The 20,544-nt window shown below is 33.9% G+C and overlaps 1 protein-coding gene across 2 annotated transcripts in view; it reads right to left on the minus strand.

The window, feature by feature from the left end:
- Positions 1 to 1,266: 1,266 nt before the first annotated feature.
- The window catches only part of Tmprss15 (transmembrane serine protease 15), a 113,040-nt gene continuing 93,762 nt past the window's right edge, over positions 1,267 to 20,544 (minus strand). For both annotated transcript variants that reach the window (XM_026411953.2, XM_026411947.2), the window contains 4 exons: positions 10,210 to 10,391; positions 8,963 to 9,058; positions 5,356 to 5,495; positions 1,267 to 1,422 (listed from right to left, as the gene is read on the minus strand). In XM_026411953.2, the coding sequence (XP_026267738.2) occupies positions 1,267 to 1,422; positions 5,356 to 5,495; positions 8,963 to 9,058; positions 10,210 to 10,391 (574 nt within the window). The remainder of the gene's footprint in view (positions 1,423 to 5,355; positions 5,496 to 8,962; positions 9,059 to 10,209; positions 10,392 to 20,544) is intronic.

A 20,544-nucleotide genomic window follows, 5' to 3' on the forward strand; every position in this document is an offset into this window, starting at 1 on the left:
GCTTTTGGTACCAGAATACATACTACTGACCACTCTTCCCAAACTTACAAGATTTCAGGGACCACCTTTGCAGTGGCCCTGCTACCCTATTAAATGAATCTGTAATAATCATTCCTTCTGGGCATAACTCAAACTTCCTTTCTTTCATAAGGCCAATCCATACGGACTAATCCCTTCTTCAAACTCCTCTAAATATCACTCTCTTTTCTATCATATGCGTATGCAAGAATGTGTGTACATATGTGTTTTGCATTAAGTAAGTATAAATTTTGTGTACCCCAAATCAACAGATTCTGCGTGGTCAGCTAAATTGAAGTTTGCAGTTCCTCTGGAAATGATCCAAGACATTAAAGAAGCAAAGAAAATTCATTTATTACACATTTTTGGCCTTCTAATGGGCAATTCAGCTGTGTCTTAACAAGTTTTTCACATGCTAGAAATATCAAGTATAATACACAAAAACCAAGAACAGAAAAACATTTCTAACAGTTCTGTTTCTTTATTATGCCTGTTTATATTCTGAGACTTAAAAAGACTAGCTTAAAATAAGTGGATGGTATGATTTATCCAGGTAAAAATGATCTGTATAGACTAACCATATTTGTTAATTTATTTTTGTTTTAATGCTAAGGTGATATAGATACCTGTGTGTATTTGCTGCTCAGTTTTATATGAGGAAAACAGGCAACTAATCATGTCACAATTAGGTCTGTGACATGAACTTACAATAAATATTTTATATGATCAGGTAAAATATTAAGTTTATGCTCAAGTTGAAATGGAAATTCATTGGGTGGAAAAGCAAGAAAAGTGTTGACATTCTGGAAATAACAAGCTAAACTGAAACCAGACAATTTAGAGTAGTTTATTTCAAACAATGACATACTTTGGGCAATACAATTTATTTCGCTTCTTTTTAAAATTTTTATCAAACTTTTAAAAATGTGTGGCATGTGTTTTAAAATTAAATCAATGTAAATAACAGACAATGGCAAAAATAATAATTAAAAAACAAGGAATGATATCTGTGAAAGAAAATCTGTTCAGAATGAAATCAAAATTGAGAAGTTACTCTGTGTCACAAAGATTGATTTTAAGATTTTTGTATTTTGTCCCTTCCTCTCATTCCAGCACTTTAAGTGGCCTATACTAGAATAAATAAGGCTTGTGGTAACTTTTCTTTTTTACCCACAAAACTCTCAGTTTGTATGTTTCTTAGAGTGGGATAGGAAAACTGCCCACTTTCGTGTTTGTTTTCGGAAAGGCTTAATGTAGGAAACTCTGAATCCATTCTGTGAACCTTGTAACTCGGGCATACACCCCTGGGTGGTTAGGAAGGGCACACTTGTCTCCAAATGATGTCACACCAGCAAGGAGCCACCTGTTGTTTTCTTCGCACATTAATGGTCCTCCTGAATCTCCCTAAAAAGTGAGTCACATAAAAAGTTGTGGGTGTGTGTGGTTAATGAATGTAAACAGAAGAGATTGTGTTAAGCAAATCAATCAAAAATGAATATTTATAAATATGATTTATTGCAAGCCCTCTGTAGATGTTCTTACCATCACTCCAGGCCACAAATGAGAACCCATTGCTCCTCAATAGGAAGAAAGAGCAAATTATGACAACTCAAACATAATTTGTAATATTTTACAATACCCTAAAACTTTCTTTAATTATGGTGTTACACTCTAAAGCACAATAATGAATAGGAATGTAATTACTAGCAAAATATAAGTTGGTAATTTTTTAAAATAGATGCTATGTAAAAAAACACCTTATGAAGGACTCCAGAAAAAAATATAACTGATTCCATATTGTGATTTAAACAATAACTTATACATGGTGTTGATCTTTGTACTCTTGAGTGGGATTAAATTTTTGGCACTGAAAAAAACACAATCAAATTTGAAAACCTCAACATTTCAAATGAAAGAGGCAAATCTTTGATATAATTCTATTAATAAGAACAAGTTTTCATCAGAGATTTCAACTGATGTAGAAAGGTTTTAATTTGAACAAATGCTAATTATAATTGATCCTAGTAAATTACACAACTTTTATTTGTGCACAATGATTCCTGAGTAATGATAATGATAATGGAACATGTATCATATTTAATGATGTAAAAGTGACAAGTATTTCTCCTATGTTAATTATGTGAACATTTTAGATTAATTTATTGCCTTTTTATGAAATAATTTAAAGTCTTATACACTTTGTTTAAATAGACTGGTGTAGAAGAATATTTCATTCTTAGATTTATGTTAGAAAAAATTAGAGAGACTTTTTGTCTGAATCTTTATCATCTCTGATCCCTCTATTTAAAGGAAAAAATGGGGTCTATCAAAGCACTTTTATTCTAATCTTGGGTGCACAGGAACATAAATTACATTGGCAATCACAGGTTACCTATATTCTAGATGTGAAAAATATATTCACATTGTTTGAAGGTAGGGACTATGATTTTTATTTCTGCATCCTAAGCCCTTACCATATATATATTTTTTTCAGGAATATTTATGAAACAATATTTATCCAAGATTTAAATTTCACATATAGTTTATGTCATTAAAAGTACATTTCAACTGCTTGAATGTTTTCAAGAGGAGTTATTTGATTTGCTTCATGTTTTCTAAAATAATTTAATTTTTATTTTAAGAGGGACCCAGACATTGATTATACAAACAAGGATTTTAGCTTACCCAGCCCATACTAGGTCAGTTGCTGTTATTCAAGACCAGGCAACAGGCTTGCTGCCTTTCTGGTGTGTGGTCTATCTGGCTGGGAGCCTGAGGTATGTATCCATCATGTACCATCATCTCACTAAGCATTTCAGTTTAGTTATGTACCTTCTTGTCTTAAATATCTAATATGCTCAATGATGGTACTTTCTTCTTCCACTCTGAAATATGTTACTTCAAAAATATGAATTAATATCAAGAAGACAAAGTATTAACTTGAAATATATTTTTCCACTCACATGTTATATTTATAAATAAACCTAAAAATTACTACCTTTTCTGAGTATAAGGGCTGGTAACCATTTTTGTTTTGAATCATGGTTCTGAAACTTAACTATCAGAATCACCAAAGGTGATAAATGTGGAGCTCACAATGCCAGACTCCTATCTCAGAGGTTCTGATTTAGCAGGTGTGTGATGAGACCAGAGGATCTGCACTTCTAAAAAGTTCTGAGGTGATGAAGATCTATCTGCTGGATTGAGGAAGGGTTTGAAAATTGCTAGTATGGAATGGTGAACAGAATGCCATCCCCTTAGTTTTACAGAGAGAAGTCATTCTCTAGTTATTGTTCTTACTTTTAAATCCAGACAAAATGCAAACCTTTGGTAATCCAGATGTTTAAGAACTTGTGAATGCATCATGAGGCAAATTCTGAGGTTAAAATCTTATGCTTCAAAGTTATTCAAACAATATATCAATAACAATTTTAAATAGTGTATTAATCAGTTAATCCTCTTATAAAACAGAGCATTAAAGTTGAACCAAGAAAATCATGTGACAATCTGAAGTAATGATTACTCAATTATGATAACATTTTGTTACATAAGGTATTTCCTTGTATATGAGAGATTTCTTACTTGTTGATGAATAGCATACTTACACTCTGAAATCAGAGCCAACCATAAGATCTAAAAGATCTGGCATGAGTTATCAGCTTAATGTGATCTTAACATCAATAGCATTAGCCATTGTATTTTCTGCTTAGTGAGTGAGGTGTCTGCCACACAATCCCCATTAACTATAATTGAGGTCGTACAGCTGATTTCCCTCCTGCACAATAATTCTATAAATCTCCCCTTAAGTGGCAATATATCTTACCTTTAGTACATCTTTCATTTTAAATGGAAAGTATAAGATTCAGAGCTAATTTTTATACAAGAAAGCTATTCAATTTTACTTAAAATTGTGTGTTCATCAAAGCAGAATAAATGGAAAACTCAGTTGAAAGTTTAACATAACTTGAGACATTGATTTATGTGATTATATATATATATATATATATATATATATCTGCATAAGTATCTACAGTCTTGTCAAATTATAATATATATGTGTTAATAAATGAATCAAGTTGTTATATTTTAACACAGTGAAATCACTTTCCACAATACAGGTTTCTACTTCCACATGTATAAATAATTCACTTGGTCAGTAATGCTTTCAGGTTTAATCTAATTCAGCAGATGTTAATGCATTAATATTTTATTAATTTTTAGATACAGAAAACTTGCCAGAAAATGTATTTACTAAGTCCAAAACTAAAAGCTGTTAATATCTTTGAGTGCTTGCTTTGTGCCTTATAAATGAGATATCACTTAAACTTCTCAATAAATCTCAAGTGATTTGCCCAAAGTCTCACCAATAAGTGGTAAAGCCAGGGTCCAACAGGGAAGTCCAAACATAGAATCAAAAAATTTGTGAGTAAAGAAAGAAATTATCACAAGAATCATAAGTGTAATAACTAACCTATTGTTACACCTATAAATTGATTATGCTTTTAGAATTTAGTAGAACTTCTTATTTCTTAACTGTATGTGGATTTCATGGAGCTAAACAATGTCTACATTATTTCTAGGTGGTAAGATGTTTCACTGAGGTAGTAGGTAGGTAAGAGATTTCTTCTGATGGTCATATGGGTCAAAATCAACACTTCAAATTAATTGCAATAATGGCATTCCCACTGCATTGAGTACATGTTATGACATCTCTAAAATGGAATGTAAAAGATAAAAGAAATACTCTAGTGTAATACTTCTAGAGCCAAAATTATCCTAGGTTATTAATTTCTTTGTTCATTTTCCACTTGATTAGCTGTAACTGGCTTTTACCAGGCAACTCATGTTTGTTTTGTTTTTTCATCTAGAAGTTATTTTTGGTCACCAAACACCTGGACTATATTTTAAAAACAGGATTGAATATTAGAGAGCCACAGACTAAAATTTGCCCTCAGCCTTGATTTATTTGTTTTGCATTTTGCCTCTGGTTTAAAATGATTGAAAATTTAAAAATAGATGCTTTTAGATAAGGTACAAATTCTCTGAAATATTCCAGGTCCACTACTCCCCATTTTTATCTTGCCACCTTGCACATTCAAGTACTATACCTAAAGACATATGGTTTGTAATCCTTGTTCCTAAACATTAGTTTTGTTTCTAATGCTCAGGGCTACTGAGTAGTAGCATGCAAACAGGCAAAAAGTCACAATTTTGTAAAAGAAGAGGTGAAGTTAGGGGTCTTGATGATTTCTTTACTCCCAAATTCTTGTTAAGCAATAAAATAATTAGGTAGCAATATTTTCTGAAAGTGTAAGGTGAACAGTTTTACATATTTACCTTGCAGGTATCTATTCCTCCTTCTTCATAGCCTGCACATATCATATTTTCAGTAATGTTATATGCTGGCATCTGTTGCTGACATTTCTCATTTGATAGAAGAGGAACATCAGCTTCTTGTAATATGTTTGCAGTAGGCCCTGTTCGGAATGGATAATGCAGGCAGCCAGTCAAAAGTGATCAGCATGCACCCCTGAATGAAGCACCATCAGTCTTATTTATTCCTGCATTTTGCTCTCATTATTGTGTAATGTGCGTATATATAATGGAACTAACTACTAACCTTGAACTTTAGAGCATATAATAAAGCCCATCTGTGGATTTTGACAAATGGGTTAACAGTAGTTCATTTTTTTTCCGTTTCCCAAGGGATACTTGGAAGGGTAGATTGGACTAGGGTGAGCTTTAGGCATTTTCAGTAATTTAAAACAGTTACAGTATTGCTCATGGAAATAAAGCCTGCCAAAACAAAGAGATCCACTCAGGGAAATTAGCAACAACATGGAAATTCAGAAGTGCTTTTCATTTGGCACCTGAGGAGGTGCTCCCTCCTGTATAATGGCATTCAGCTTCTTTGTGGTGCTCTGTGAGTGAGCAGGTGCAAACCAAGCAGAGGACAAAGCTCAGTTGAACTGTGCCCTGGTCTAGGGGCAATCAGCTTGTCATCCACATGCAGGTGAATAGAAAGGAGACACACTGTAGCAGAGTGCATTTCCATTCTTTTTATAAAAGGATTCATTCACTGGGAGTATGAGTTTCTGTTTACTGAAATACTAATCCAAAGAGGAATGGAAACAAGCAGGTGTTAGTGACTTAGAAAAGGTACCCAATAAGCACTTTCTAATAATTTGCAATTCTATTTGGTTCTTGAAGACAGGCAAAACGTTGAGGATAAGTTAGTACATTTGACAGTGTTGTTGCAAAAATGAACATGAACTCACTCCTAGCTAAGTTTAATTCATGCACTAAAAAGGTTGAAGAAACAGACAAGTGCATACGTGTGCATGTGTGACTTAGGTGCAATGCAGTTTGTGTGACTCAATGGTGTGTTGGCAAATATGTAGCAAGAATTTCTCCAGGAAAAATCAAAATGTACCAGTTTGCTGCTATAAACCTTCCACCATAACTGACTTTAAAGAACAACATGACAGTGAAAATAGAATTGGGAGGAGTCACACAAAAATGGCTACTAGCAGCCAGTGCCTCAATATCCAACAGCACATGATGGAATGGGATAAGTTTTACGGTTTGACAGGAGATTTTAAGTGAAGGAAAGATGGAGGAGCAAATTAAGCACATCACTGTCATCTATCCTATGAAAATCAAGGAATGGGCCGGTTGATTAAATTTTACAATAAAAACAAAAGGCATTTTTTTTTCTCCTAACCAATGAATAGAAAATATATTTGAGTTGAGAATAAAATTATTTAATAAAGGAAAATTTGAACGGTGTTCTTATATTTAATATTTATTTGTTCATATGAGGTGCCATGAGGATAGTTAAGTACATATGTGCCCCCCCCATAAACATTTCAGTAAAATTATTTTAAGCTTACTGATCATTTTAAAGAATATCACCTCTTTTCTTCCTAATGGACAATATGGTCATGGTTTTCTTGGCTAATTAATTAGTGCAATATACTCACAAGATGGGAACCTAGGATTTTATGAAATTAATTAGGTGGGACTCATAAGGCAAAGTTCATAAAATTCATTAAATTTGAAATCATCTGGGAAATATTAAACATGACCTGGATGTTTATTCCAAAATGAAGTTGATCTCAGATATGTTTTTTCCTTGTTTCATACCATTCTTACAGACTTCCTGGTGTCAATTAAGCATATATTTTAGTTATAATAAATAAATGTGAACCTAGTTTTCTCAGCACAAAAATATTTCTTATGGAATAAAGAGTCTTAAATTTTGCTAGTGGACAATTTGGTTTTGTAGAGTCTATATGTGGCCATAAAATGCATTTTAGTTTGAAGTCTGAAAGAAAAATATCCATTTAGAAACCATTTTTACTATTTAAATTCTAAATTTAATAAATCATGCCATTTTCAAATGAAGGAAATATAAGAATATATAATCTTTGACTTTGATTTACTTTATGGACATGAGGCATTTTCAACAATATAATGTGATTGCTGGGGACAGCATTTACTGGTATCTGTAAGCAAGCATCTGACTCAGAACTTCATGCTTTTTCTAAGGAGAAGGGAAATTTTCAACATGAGTTCTTTAATTCTGCACCTCTCCACAAGATTTTTTAAATTATATTAAATAAATTGAAACTTTTAAAAATTATAGCTATAATTTCTTGTGACCACTGAGGCACTTCTATCGACTAAAGAGTCTTTCCTTTTGATTTACCATTATTAAATGTTCAAGTATGTCTTTGGTGGGATATTCCTGTTAGAAATAATGTTGTCAATCAATCTCATAGTCATATTTAAAGAGTATGGAGTACTGGAAAACTTTTTAAAAATTCAAGTTTGTATGTATATTTTGAGTTATAAATTCTGCTTTATTTTTAACTCATACATGAAAACATCAAAATCATACATATTAATGGAGAGCCATGTAATAATGTACATCAGGTAATGTTGAAATCAGGTTAAACTTATCTATATTCTCATTTATCACTACTTTACAGTAAAAACTTTCAAAATCCTTTCTTCTAGTTTTTTGAGTGTGCAATACATTATTGTTGGCTGTTTTCATGCTACTATGTAGACCAGAAGGTCTTTTTAACATACTCATGAGTGAGATTTTTGGAACTATATTGTGGTTTTATTTTTAATTTGGGGGCAATCCTCCATCTTTTTTTTTCCAATAATGTCTGTACTAATTTATCTTTCCACAAACAGTGTGCAGGGGGTCTTTTTTCTCCACATCCAGTACTTCTTATCATGCATCTTTTTTATAATTGCCATCCTTACTGGGTAAGGTGATGTCTCATCCTGGGTTTGATTTGAATTTCCCTGATGACTGGTGATGTTGTTTGGATATATTTAATATGTTTTGCATTTATAAAACATGTGAGTAAATAATAATGGGCATATTTCAATAGATAGTCCTTAATGTAAGATTCATGCTGTTTCTGAGTCCTCTTGCCACTAGGCAGTGTCAGTGTGTTGAAGCTAGAAAAAATTTCATTCTCATTTTAAGGAATTTGAGTAGGAGGTCTTTACATTATAAATGAAGATACTTCTATTGATTAGAGAAATGGCTTTTGATAAGACATTATCAATATACTTTACAAAAATAATTATCTATAATCTGGGATTATATTCATTTAAATGTTGCATCTTCTCTATTTGCCAGAGTGTTTATTATACAAAATATGAAATATTAAGTTTTGTGAAATATTTGTGATCTTTCTCAAGAGCATTATAGTCTTATAATATGCTCTACACAATCTATAAAAATTTAAAATACTATATGAATACACAATATGTTAATATAATCCTGACAATGCTTTTAAGAAATATAAAAAAATCATAGTATGAGTGTTTTTAAAAATGTTGAAAATATTCACAGGATAGTACAGTTGCATTCTTGTCATTAAAGGGCATGTCTGTTTTAAAAAATCTGCTCAGTTACCTTCATTCTCAATCATTCCCCATCCAGCTATAGAACAATTTCTTCCTGGAAGAAAAACTTGATTTTCTTCTGGTAAACAAATGGGTTGTATGTAATCTGAAAAAAAAATTAAACAAAAAATAAAAACAGATACACATTTTCTTCTAACAAATTTAAAAAAATCAATATGTTCACCGTTTAGTTTCAAACACTTGTATTTTAGTTCTTCCTGCCTGAAAAACTTTCAAATGTCAATCATAGAAGAAAAAGGAATTTGAGAATAATACTTCTGTGACAATGGACTAGGTGCTACTGTTGGTCTTTGTGGGATTCTCTACATAGTCTCATATTTACTCCTTTATATGGCAAATAATGTCATATTTAGGGAGTAAATTATTTTTATCTGCTTTTTAAATAATGATAGTACTCAGTGAATATAGAGCCAGATCTGTGAAATCTAGGTAAGGCTGATTTTCAGGATCAGTTACAAGAAACTTGGGTTAACATTATAAAGTTTTTAGATAATTGTTTGAGAGGGCACTTATGAAAGAACTAATATTAGTCACTGACTCTGAAAGTTCTTCTGCATCTAACTCCTTGGTGTTCACTTAGCACCTAGTACCTGTAAGATCCAAGTCAGACACAAAAAGGAAGAGGGTGTGGTGATTACCCTCAAGGACATGACCATGCAACTAACCACAGTAATCATCTGCCTTTGGTTAATGCTGTGATGCCTGTACAGATGGAATTTCACTCCACTTTCTCAGGTGACTTTTGTAATATCATCTGTGCATTTGGAAGAAGTCCTTCATTTGCTAGTCTAGTAATATTATTTAATGTCTTTTAAAATCTTCATTACATGGATAATGCAATTCTTTACTCTGAGAACACATCCTTTTTAAAAAAAGTTTACATCTTAGTCTGTCCTTTTGATAGATGAACCCACCTGTCAATTACAGAAGAAATAGAGAAGGCATGAGTAATATTATGACCTATTTCTTAGTGCTGTTCCTTTGAGTTTACTGATATAGAAATCTCTAAGAGTTTCATTCTACTGATCCTTTATATAAGGTTGAATTTAAACACCTTGACAAAGGAAATTTAATATTTTTTTCTCTATTTCTCAATTCAACTTAAGTTATAATGACTTTGTGTCAGATTTTCCAATTTTTATAGGCTACTAATATGTTGATACTGATGATATTTCAAATCATATTTTGGGTTGATTTGAGAAGATAAAATAAATAAATAAAAGTGATTCCTTTTACCTGTATAATTAACTTTAACTTCAAGATGCATCATGGCAATATCACTGTCCTTTTCCCGTTTATTGTAATGAGGGTTTATGACAATTTGATCTATCAAGCGAGTTACTATCTGAGGAGAAGTCAAATTTGATCTCATGTTCAGGCCTAGGAGTGCTGTCCATTTGGATGGGTCCATATTTTGCCTAAAGTTGTAAAAAATAAGTATAAGCTTTGCTTTTCAAAGCAGTTACTCTGAAAAAGCTATCTAACTGCAAACAGTAGGAATTATGAATTTCCGTTCTGCAATATTCCTATATTTCTCTGTAGGATTTTTCTTTACAATATTTCATATTTGTTTCTATCATTCTTAATTCACATAAAATTGAACATATTTGTGGGGTACCATGTGATATTTCAATACATGCATACATTAAATAATATTCACATCAGGATAAATGTATCATTATCTCCTCAAACATTTATTATTTCTTTGTGGTCAAAACATTCACAATCCTTTATTCTAGTTCTTGTGAAATATATAATACATAACTGTTATCCATAGTCACCCTACTGTGCAATAGCACACCCAAACTCATTTCTCCTACTTTAGCACCCTGGACACATCTTTCTCTTTTCTCCCTCCCTTCTACTCCCCCTTGAATACTCCAGGTTTCTTTGAGATCAAATTTTTAGATTGTAAAAAGGGTTAAATTTTTATATTTTGATAAGATGACAGAAAAAGCCTTAATTAGGACTAATCTCTGTGTCACTTCTCTCAAAGTATCTCTTGATCTTTAGTTATAGATTGTGATTCTCCAATCTAGATGTACATTAGAATCACCTGGAATGCCTTTAAATAATGTAAACAGTGGTTTCCCCCTTGTCTCTTCTAATTTAATGAGTATGGTATAGACCAGCAGGCAATTTTTAAAATAATTTAAAAATAAAAACTCCACATTTAGAGTAATATATAACCACATTTGAGGGCCTCTGAATTGGATTGAATTCTACCATGGGATCCTTCAGAAACCACAGCAGCTGATGTAGTAATAGAAGGAAGTTCAGAGACATTCTCCAATTTAGGGAGTCACTGAATTTACATAGAGTTAAGGTAAGCAGTAAAACTTATAATGATACTTACTCAAATAATTTCCACATACAAGGTTGGCTTTCAATAATGTATTGGTAAAGGATAATAATTGTGTTATAGGACAGATGAAATTAGATAGTAAATTATAATCTGAAAGTGTTTAAGGACTCCTAAATATGCTATTGGTCTGCAATATCTTTATGCCAAGAAATTTCCAGTGAATAGATGGAATTAAAGCCAATTAAGCTATGTTCACAACGAAGTCAAAATCCAGTGACTGAAACTATAGAGAAATCGATTCAATTCTTAGCAATTGCAAATGCCTAGTTTAGTGTGGTATTTAGAGCGTTAAAATTCAAATCATCTGCAAATACAAAAAGGGCAATAAAACTATTTTACATCTATCCATCTACTTTTTCATCTACCTATTCATCAAGAAGATCAAAATACTAAAAGAGATTCCATTTACATGTCTAAAAGTTTTTATTTTATTCCCCAAATTATCATGGTTGATCAAGTAACAGTTATCACTAAAAGCAATAGATAACTAAAGTTTCCAAAGAACACCTACTGACAGCACACTGTATTAAAACTGGTGATTTAAGGAGTAGTGGGTGGATGTGAACTAGGTTAGACTTTAGAGCCTGTGCATGCACCAGCAAACACCTAGTACAGCCATGGGTTCTGCAGGAGGGACTAGAAACTGGCAGGTAGGATTGAAGGTTTGGCAAGCAGGAAGGAGAGGCATGCTCTGCCATTGGATTACATGCTCAAGCAGGGGAGGTACTTCTGCTCCCAGTAGTTGCAGGCAGCTCCTGAAGTGGCCCAGATGCTGAGCTAGGAACATCTTCTAGTGCTATAGGGAAGAAGAAGAAGGCCCTGTCTGCTTGTCATGAAGCCTTTCTGTTTTTCTTCTTCAAGCTAGAGGATTCATGCTTGGCACACATAATTTCTAACATGCTGAATACATTCTATTGTCACTGAACACTGGGACTCCCCTGTGTACTTTGGCCTACCTAGAGAGAAATCTCTTTCCTCTTGTCTTGTTTCTGAAATTTCTCCTCTATCTATCATATCTAAACTAGATTTCCTCAAGTTCAACTGCAAAGCTTTCCCCTGATTTGCCTATCTGTTAACACTGAGAGGAAGCTGATAATTATGCAGTTTTAGGAATTGTATGTTTTTCCTCAATATTTAATTTATGTATACACCCAGTATTTATAATAAATTAATCTTAAAATTACTACATTATAAATTTCTTACTTTATACTTCAATATTTCTTATATATTTTATATTACAATTATTTACATGACTTACATATGGAATTAATATTTTATATTTATAGTGTATGCACATAAATTATCTCTATAAATAATATTTATTGTATCAACACTCTAACATTTAAATCATCACAATATTTGCTTAGAGTATATGAAACACACATATATATATATTTTTGAAGTTAACAGAGTATATATTATCATTAAATTATAAGATATTTTCTCAAGTGTTTTCTATATATTATATCTTCAGAATATATCATATGGAAGTGCATAAAAGCATATTAAGTTAATTTGTTACAGATTTAAACTAGTATTAAATTAAAGCAATTTAGAAAAAGGATAGCTGAACTCCTAAATTCATATCTCTTTTGTAAGAACTATATTTGAGAACTAATAAATGTGTTACTGATGAGAGTGTAAGTAACGTAGATTTTAGCAATTACTATTTCCTCTCATTATTTTGAAGTCCTGAGTAGAAAACTGATATATGAACCATGAGCTGTGAAGGTTAAATATACATGCTTCAAGCTAGTGTCTAATTAAATGCAATTTATGACAAGATTAATCTGACATATTCTTGATCATTTATAAAATTGTTATTGTGCTGCATGGAAAATAGCCTCCTTTTTCATGTTACTTCTTTCAGCACCTGTAAGTAGTTCCATGGTTAGGAAAAAATCCCTTCAATACATGTTATTTACATTTATCTCTCAAGTCCTGCTCAGAAACCCTTCTGTGCCTATGAACTTAACTTTCTCACAACAAGTCCATGACCAGCACAACCAGCACTGCTAACACTCCATCCTGTGGCAATCCCAGAGCCTTTCCTCAGTGGAGAGTGACTGGAGAAACCAGATGTGACAGCCAGTGCTTTCAAACTTTTATAAATCACTTGAGAAATTTTCCCAAACTTAGATTCCTGGTTTTCATCTTCAGAGACTAATCTGGAGGGTCTAAGTGGGTTTCAAGAATTGGTGCTTTTTAATCACTGGGATACTGGACAATGCAAAAGCTTTCTTAGCTTTTTCATTAACCCAAAGCTGAGGGATGAGAGAAGAAACCCATTAGAGATATAAATTCTTATTCAGGTGAAAAGAAGAGAATTAGTATGTTTTAAAATTATTCTGGTCTCAAATAGTTTACAGTCTAATTAAGAGAGGAAGAGCTACAGGATGGAAGATAGAAGGGCATGGGGAAAAGAGATGATCCTACTGGACAGACAAACCTCAACCCACAGAGGTTAACAATGGGAGATACAAGGCGGCATTGGACAAGAACGTTGGCTGGTTCCACCATATTTCACCTCCATTTTTACTGTAAACAAATGTTTATCCCAATGTCAGGGAGAGTAGGTTGGGAGGGAATAGACAGGAATGCCCTCCTGACTTCTGGAACCTCAAAACTAGCACATTTCCTAGCACACAGCGGTGCACTGGATGGGTGAACCAATGCTATCCCTGAACTATGCTGCTATGTGTTACTGTGTAAATAACTTTATTGCCCTGAGAGTCAATATTTTAGAAAGTAAATATAGTAAAATAACTGTGCTAGAGAAACACAATATGTTAAACGAGAAAAAAAAATCAATGGGGGTTCATAAATGTAAATTGAAATTTTTTGTGTGTGTGTGTGTGTACTAAAAATGGTGCAAAACAGCACCTCAGCAAGTTTGTCCACAGCCAGCACTAATGTGTACTCCCAGAGGAGTGTTTTTGTTCTCTATTTTTATCATCTTTTGCAAAAGATAATAAAAATTCTCGGAAGATAGCCAACTTCTAATTTATAAGACAAATAAAAATTAGGATGTTTCCAAAATATAGGTTTGGTGCCAGAGAATAAGAAAGCTTTAGAGGAAATCTGAAAGAACAAAGAGTAAATGGGATAACACCAGCCACGTTCATCAATCTGATCATCAGCATAATTATCCTAGTTAACAAAGTAAGCTGTTTATGAAAGGACATGGATCTGGAATGCATGTTCAAAAGGTAGTTGTGAGTGAAACGGGGGTGGGAAAATTGGATATGTTCAATTTTTAATTCTTTCCCAAATAAGGAAAATACTTTTATTATATGTGCTTTTATTTCATCTATTAAGTAGAATTCTGTTCTTAAGATGTAGGTACACATGTAATTATTTAAGGCACCAGGAATGGTAAGTACAGATAACTGGGAGTAAGGTATATAAACCTCAGCAGTTTTTGACTTTGTGCTATTCACAGAAACTTAAGGAACCATCTTTGAATTCCATCTTCACTTGACTTCCAAGACTCTCCACGCACTTGTAATTTTCCTTTTGTTTCATTCCTTATTGTTTTCTCCACTTTTTCCCCCAGTTGCCTTTCTGTTTTCAAACTCTCTATATTAGAATACTCCTGGATTTCACCTTTGTCTTCTATTCTCCATCTATACTCAGTCCATACATGATCTTATCCAGTGCTACCATCACTTTAAATACCTGAAATATACTTGAAACTTACAAACTTTTATCGCAATTATTGCATTTCTGAAATTTAGGTTAGCATACTAATTAATCTGTATGAGTAGAAATGTCCAACTTACATGTATAAAATGAGAACAGTTATTTCCTTGCTAATTCTATTTCTTCCAATTTTCCTCATTTCATTCATTGGGAATATATCAAACTCACCCTGCTGCTTACTGTTTCAATCAAACTTTTTGTTGTTGTTGCTGTGAACAAAAGACCTGACAAGAACAATTTTAGAGGAGGAAAAATTCATATGGTGCCCCGAGGTCTTTGCTTCAGAGGTCTTAGTTCATGGATGGTGTACTCCATTGCTTGGGCCAAGGTGAGGTAGACCATCATGATAAAAAGGGTGTGGAGGAAAGCAGCTCAGCACATGGCAATCACAAAGCAGAGAGAGATCTGCTCACCAGGGACAAGATACATACTCCAAAGCCAAGACTCCAGTGACCTACCTCCTCCAGTCATACCCTACCTGCCTATAGTTACCCCCAGTTAATCCATGCAAGTGGAGTAATGCATGGATTAGTTTATAACTGTAATAATCTGATCATTTTACCTTTGAACTTTCTTGCATTGTCTTGCACCTGAGCTTTTGGGGGACACATGTCTACACCATAACACATATTTACACGAGTAATTCTTCTCTACTCCTTACTTCTTATCTCTGTTTATTAGTAAATTCAGATGAATCTGACATAAGAACTTATAAATGACATCTAGCCACATGTCCAGCACCCTTACTGGTGATCCTAGGGCACCATTTTCTCTAACTGGTTTCTACAATTTCGTCATGACACCTCCCAGTAGTATCATCTCCACACAGAAGCTTGATTAAATAAAGTTGTTATTTAGTTCTCTAACTGGTCTCTCAGTCCATTTACCAGGGTCTACTGAGTCCTTATCAGGGCCTTCTCTGCACCTTCAATCTTGTTCCTGTTACAGCCAGTCACTTCCTGGCCACAGCAGCAGGGCTTCTCAAGGTGTTTTGGAATAGGCCTAAATCCTCTTACCCAAGAGCACTAGTACTTTGTTACCTCTACAGAAATTTGTGGAACTTCTCCTTCATTTTGTTCTTCACATCTATTGGTTCAGTGAAATTTCCTGTAATCACCGGATCCAAAAAGACCACTTTACTCTTTCAGTTTATACTATTTTATATTTCTTTATTGTACATATCACTCCCTAAAATATTATATTGAATGGCTTTCTGCCTTAGCATATAGCAGATCTGCCTTAGTGGATCATTCTGCTCTGAAAAACTTGGACTTGAAAGCAGGGATATAACTGGGGCCAAGGAAGTTGCATTTCTTAAAGATATCACAGCCTTTAAAGAAGCACTGAAGACTTTGTCCAGTGTCAATAGGAAAGATCTCTCGAGGGCGGCTCAGGAATTGGCAAGACCACACCCATCTGAGGCTCAAGGGTGTAAAAGTAACCATTCCCTTGAGAAGAGACAGTGGGGCACTCTGCTTGCCCAGTGGTGCCTAGGAAGTTTTTTTCAGTGTGTTCAGTCACCTAGGCACCTAGCAGCTATTCCACCAGGGGTCCTGGAGATGTGGCTACTGTGGTAAGATGGCCTAGAGCTTGGTGGCAACCACCAGGTTCTGGTTCTGCAGGAATGCAAGATGCTGGAGTTAGAGGGACATAGAGGCTTCCACTGAGATTTCAAAGGAAGGCCTGAGAGGCCAGGCAAAGTGCAGTAGGATCACAGTTCCTGTGGACATCCCCTGAGAGGACCATACATGATGTGTGAAGGAAGCTGATGCTGGAATGGAGACTCCTGAGATGAAGAAATGCCAGTAACGTGCAATGTTTGCCTAGGAAAGCTGCAGGAACTGGGCATAGACCAGCCAAGAGAGAGAAGATGTGGTCTGAACCAGCAAGGCCATGGGGACAGAGTTATACAAATCCTTTGCAAAGAATGCCAGGATGCCAAGTGCTCCAGATGCCAGACACGGAGCTAGGGAACTTGTTTGTCCAGCTGGATTGTGGTCTTGCTTTGGTCCCATCCCTTCTTTCTATGCCCCTATTGCTTCACATGGAAATATTTACTTATGTGCCTTTATATAGGATGCACGTAACTTGCTTTTGACTTTTATAGGAGTTCATGCTGAGAAGGTGCCCTTAGTTTCAGAGGAGACACTGTACTTGGACTTCTCGGCAATCTTGGAACTGTTGACTATGGGGACTCCTGAAAAATGGACTAAATGTATCATGTGTTCTGAGATGGGCATGAGCTTTTGGGGAGCTGGGGCATAATGTTATGGGTTAAGACATGTGGTGTCCCCCAAAAGATTCTAAGTGAGAAAATGCAAGAAGGATTAGAGGTGAATTGCTTGGGTTAAGAGAGCCTTAACCCAATCAGTGAATTATCTATGATGGGTAACTGACAGTGGGTAGGGTCAAGCAGGAGGAGGTGGTCATTGGAAATGCACCTTTAGGGTTTATATTTTGTTGTGTTCAGGACAGTTTTTTTTTTTTTCTCTCTGCTTCCTGATGTCATGTTTCCAACGGCTTTTCTCTGCCTCACTCTTCCACTATGTTGTTCTTCCTCACTTTAGGCCCCAAAGAATGGAGCCTGCCATCTACGGATTGAGACCTTTGAAACCATGAGTCAAAATACTTTTCCTCTTCCAATTGGTCTGTCTTTGGTCTTTTAGTCACAGAAGCAAAAAGGTTGATTAAGACATCAGGCTACATTAGCATGAGTGCTTACAAAATAAAAAGGAAAAAAAGAGTTCTGTAATGTGTTTTAAGATGTTGACTTAGTTCACAAAGTAGAGATAGATGGCTTCAGAGATCGGACACTAAAAGTTCTTAAACATAAAATTTCTGTGTGGACTAATAAATATAAGATACTTTCTTAAAATAGTGCTAAAATAATAGTATTAAAAGTGGATTATAAAATATGGATCAAGGTATATTTAAATAATACATAATTTGAAGTAGGAGACACAGGTTTGACATTGGTAAAGAGAAGGTCATAAATTTAAAAGTCCTAATGAAATAGTAAGATAATTTTAACTTCTACAAAAGATGACTATTGGCTCAAATTTTAAATGCAGTACAAAAGAAATCAAGACTTCCACTCTAACTAAAATCAAACATAACTTAACCTTAAGAAAATCACCCCCCCTTTTTTTCCTGGTGCTGGGATTAAACCTAGGGTCTTGCTGGACAAATGCTGTACCACTAAGTTACATCCCCAGCTGTTTTTCTTTTTGATCTGCAAAAATTACTATAATCTTCAAATGGTATTTTAGTATTCCTGCAGCCTGGAAGAGATAATCATTATTAGCTTACCTCCTTAAAGATTTAATAGTAAGTTAAGTAGACAGAAAAATGAAATTAAACCCATGATATTTATATTTTAGAGTAGATAGAAGTAGCAAATAGTTTTTCAAGTATTTTCTTTGTGTATGACTGTGTTCTTTTTAAAATGTAGGAGGCATTCAAAAGAATCTGTTTTAAACTATTATTTTAGTGTTCACTAAGAATCAAAGAATATCAGACTTGAAAACCTTAGTGACTGTAGTATTCACTAAGAAATGTTACTTTGTAATCAGTTATTCACTGTTGGAAATGTTTACTTTCAAAGTTTTATTAGCTAGATCAGTTTTATAAATTTAGTAACAAATAAAATGTAAACAGTGTATGTCTTTCTCACCATACCCTAAATACCTCCTATATGAAATCATCCATTTCAGGAATGTTAACACCTGTTCCAAGAAACTGTTTTAATAAGGAATGAAATAACCCATGTGATGTACTTAGTCTGCTCTGAAGAGCTAAATTAAATAATGGAAGATCAGCAAGAGTTCTTTTGGTTAATTTTATATATGTCTATTCAAGGACTGTGATCCAGACTCTAACTCTATATATGACTGCCCACCCAAATGACTCAATAGTGGTAGCTTCTAGAAACAAAGATGGAGATTAATTGAGAAGGGGCATGAAGGATGATATTTAGCACAGGACAAGTGCTCAACAAATACCTTTGTACTAATGAATATACTAGAAATGAAGCAATCTAAGCCCAGGATGGGTGATGAAACTGTTTTATATCTTTATGAGACTGCTAGTTTCACAGGTTCATAAATTTTTAAAATGCTTCAAATTGTACACTTCAGATTGTGCATTTTGTTATATGTAGTGGGAAAAAAGAATGGAAAGCCAATATCAAACTCTAATAAGTTTGTTTTACATGCAGTGTGAGGTAGCAAGTCTTTTTGTGTTTTGAGCTTGAACACAAGCATATATGCAAATAGTGTATAGATAGTAGAAGCAATGTTTTTCATTGTTGAAGACAAAAATAACTAATGCAGAAGAGACAAGATTAGAATATACCCTGTGGTATTTTATTTGAATTAGGTTTCTTATTTTGAGTTCACATTTATAACTATGCAACTATGTCTATTAAGAGATAAAAGACATATACCAGCAGTAGCGATGAGCACACAAGACCTTATTTACTACAATGTAGATAGGACTAAAATTAGTTAAAGGGAACTGGAGTCTCTTATAGAAAAGCTGACTTGAGGGGTAGGGCAATGAGAGTATAAGATCAACCTGAAACTCTTATTTTGCCAGAAAGAAAAGTTCTCAGAGACTGAGGATATACCAAAACTGATCATGAAGCAAGCATGAAAGTTTTTCCAAAATAGAGGGACTTTCTACAAAATACGTGGCTTGTGTTCAAATACATCAAAGGTAAAAAGGAAGGTGGAAGGATTATTTCCAAATAAAGATACAAAATGTGTAGCAACCAAATGCAGTGCACTTACCCTGGATTGATTCTTACATAATAAACACACAAATAAAATAAAGAGCATACCTGAGAGAATTAAATGATTAAATTGCATCAACATTAAATTCCATGATTAGTTATGATTATGTAGGGAAATATCTTTATTTTCGGTAATTAAACACTGAAGTGTTTTACAATATAGAAGCACAAAAACTAGATACTACTAAATAGTTCAGAAAAATAAAATGTTTTTGATTTGGAGAGAAAGAATAATAGAGCAAATGAAATTTGCACAATGAAATGTAAGCAATGGTGAATCTGGGTAAAGGTCTAAAAGAGTTCCCTATACTATCCTTGCAATTAGTGTGCCTGTGTGAAATTGGATCAACACAAAAAAATTGGAAAATAAATCTGCTGAATGTTATGCAAGACTTGCACTCTTCTTTTGCTGTACTTTCTTATACAAGAAGTGCAATAAAATAAAATCATTATTGCACATTTATATGATTCATGGTATGCAAAAGTATTGTAGCATTTTAATTGCATCCTGACAAGCACATCATGGGATATATATTCTTATGGTCACCCTACAAATGAAGAAGGTGAGGTGCAGAGATACTAAGCTGATTATTTATAATCCTCATGGAGTCATATATGGGATCAAAATCATCTCCTCTGGTTGCACTTTAGGTCCTAGTAAAGTTGGCCCACACTTTTTCCTTTTAAGATTGTAAAGGGAGACAAATCTTTG

The sequence above is a fragment of the Urocitellus parryii genome, chromosome 2, assembly GCF_045843805.1.
Source record: "Urocitellus parryii isolate mUroPar1 chromosome 2, mUroPar1.hap1, whole genome shotgun sequence".
Classification (NCBI taxonomy): domain Eukaryota; kingdom Metazoa; phylum Chordata; class Mammalia; order Rodentia; family Sciuridae; genus Urocitellus; species Urocitellus parryii.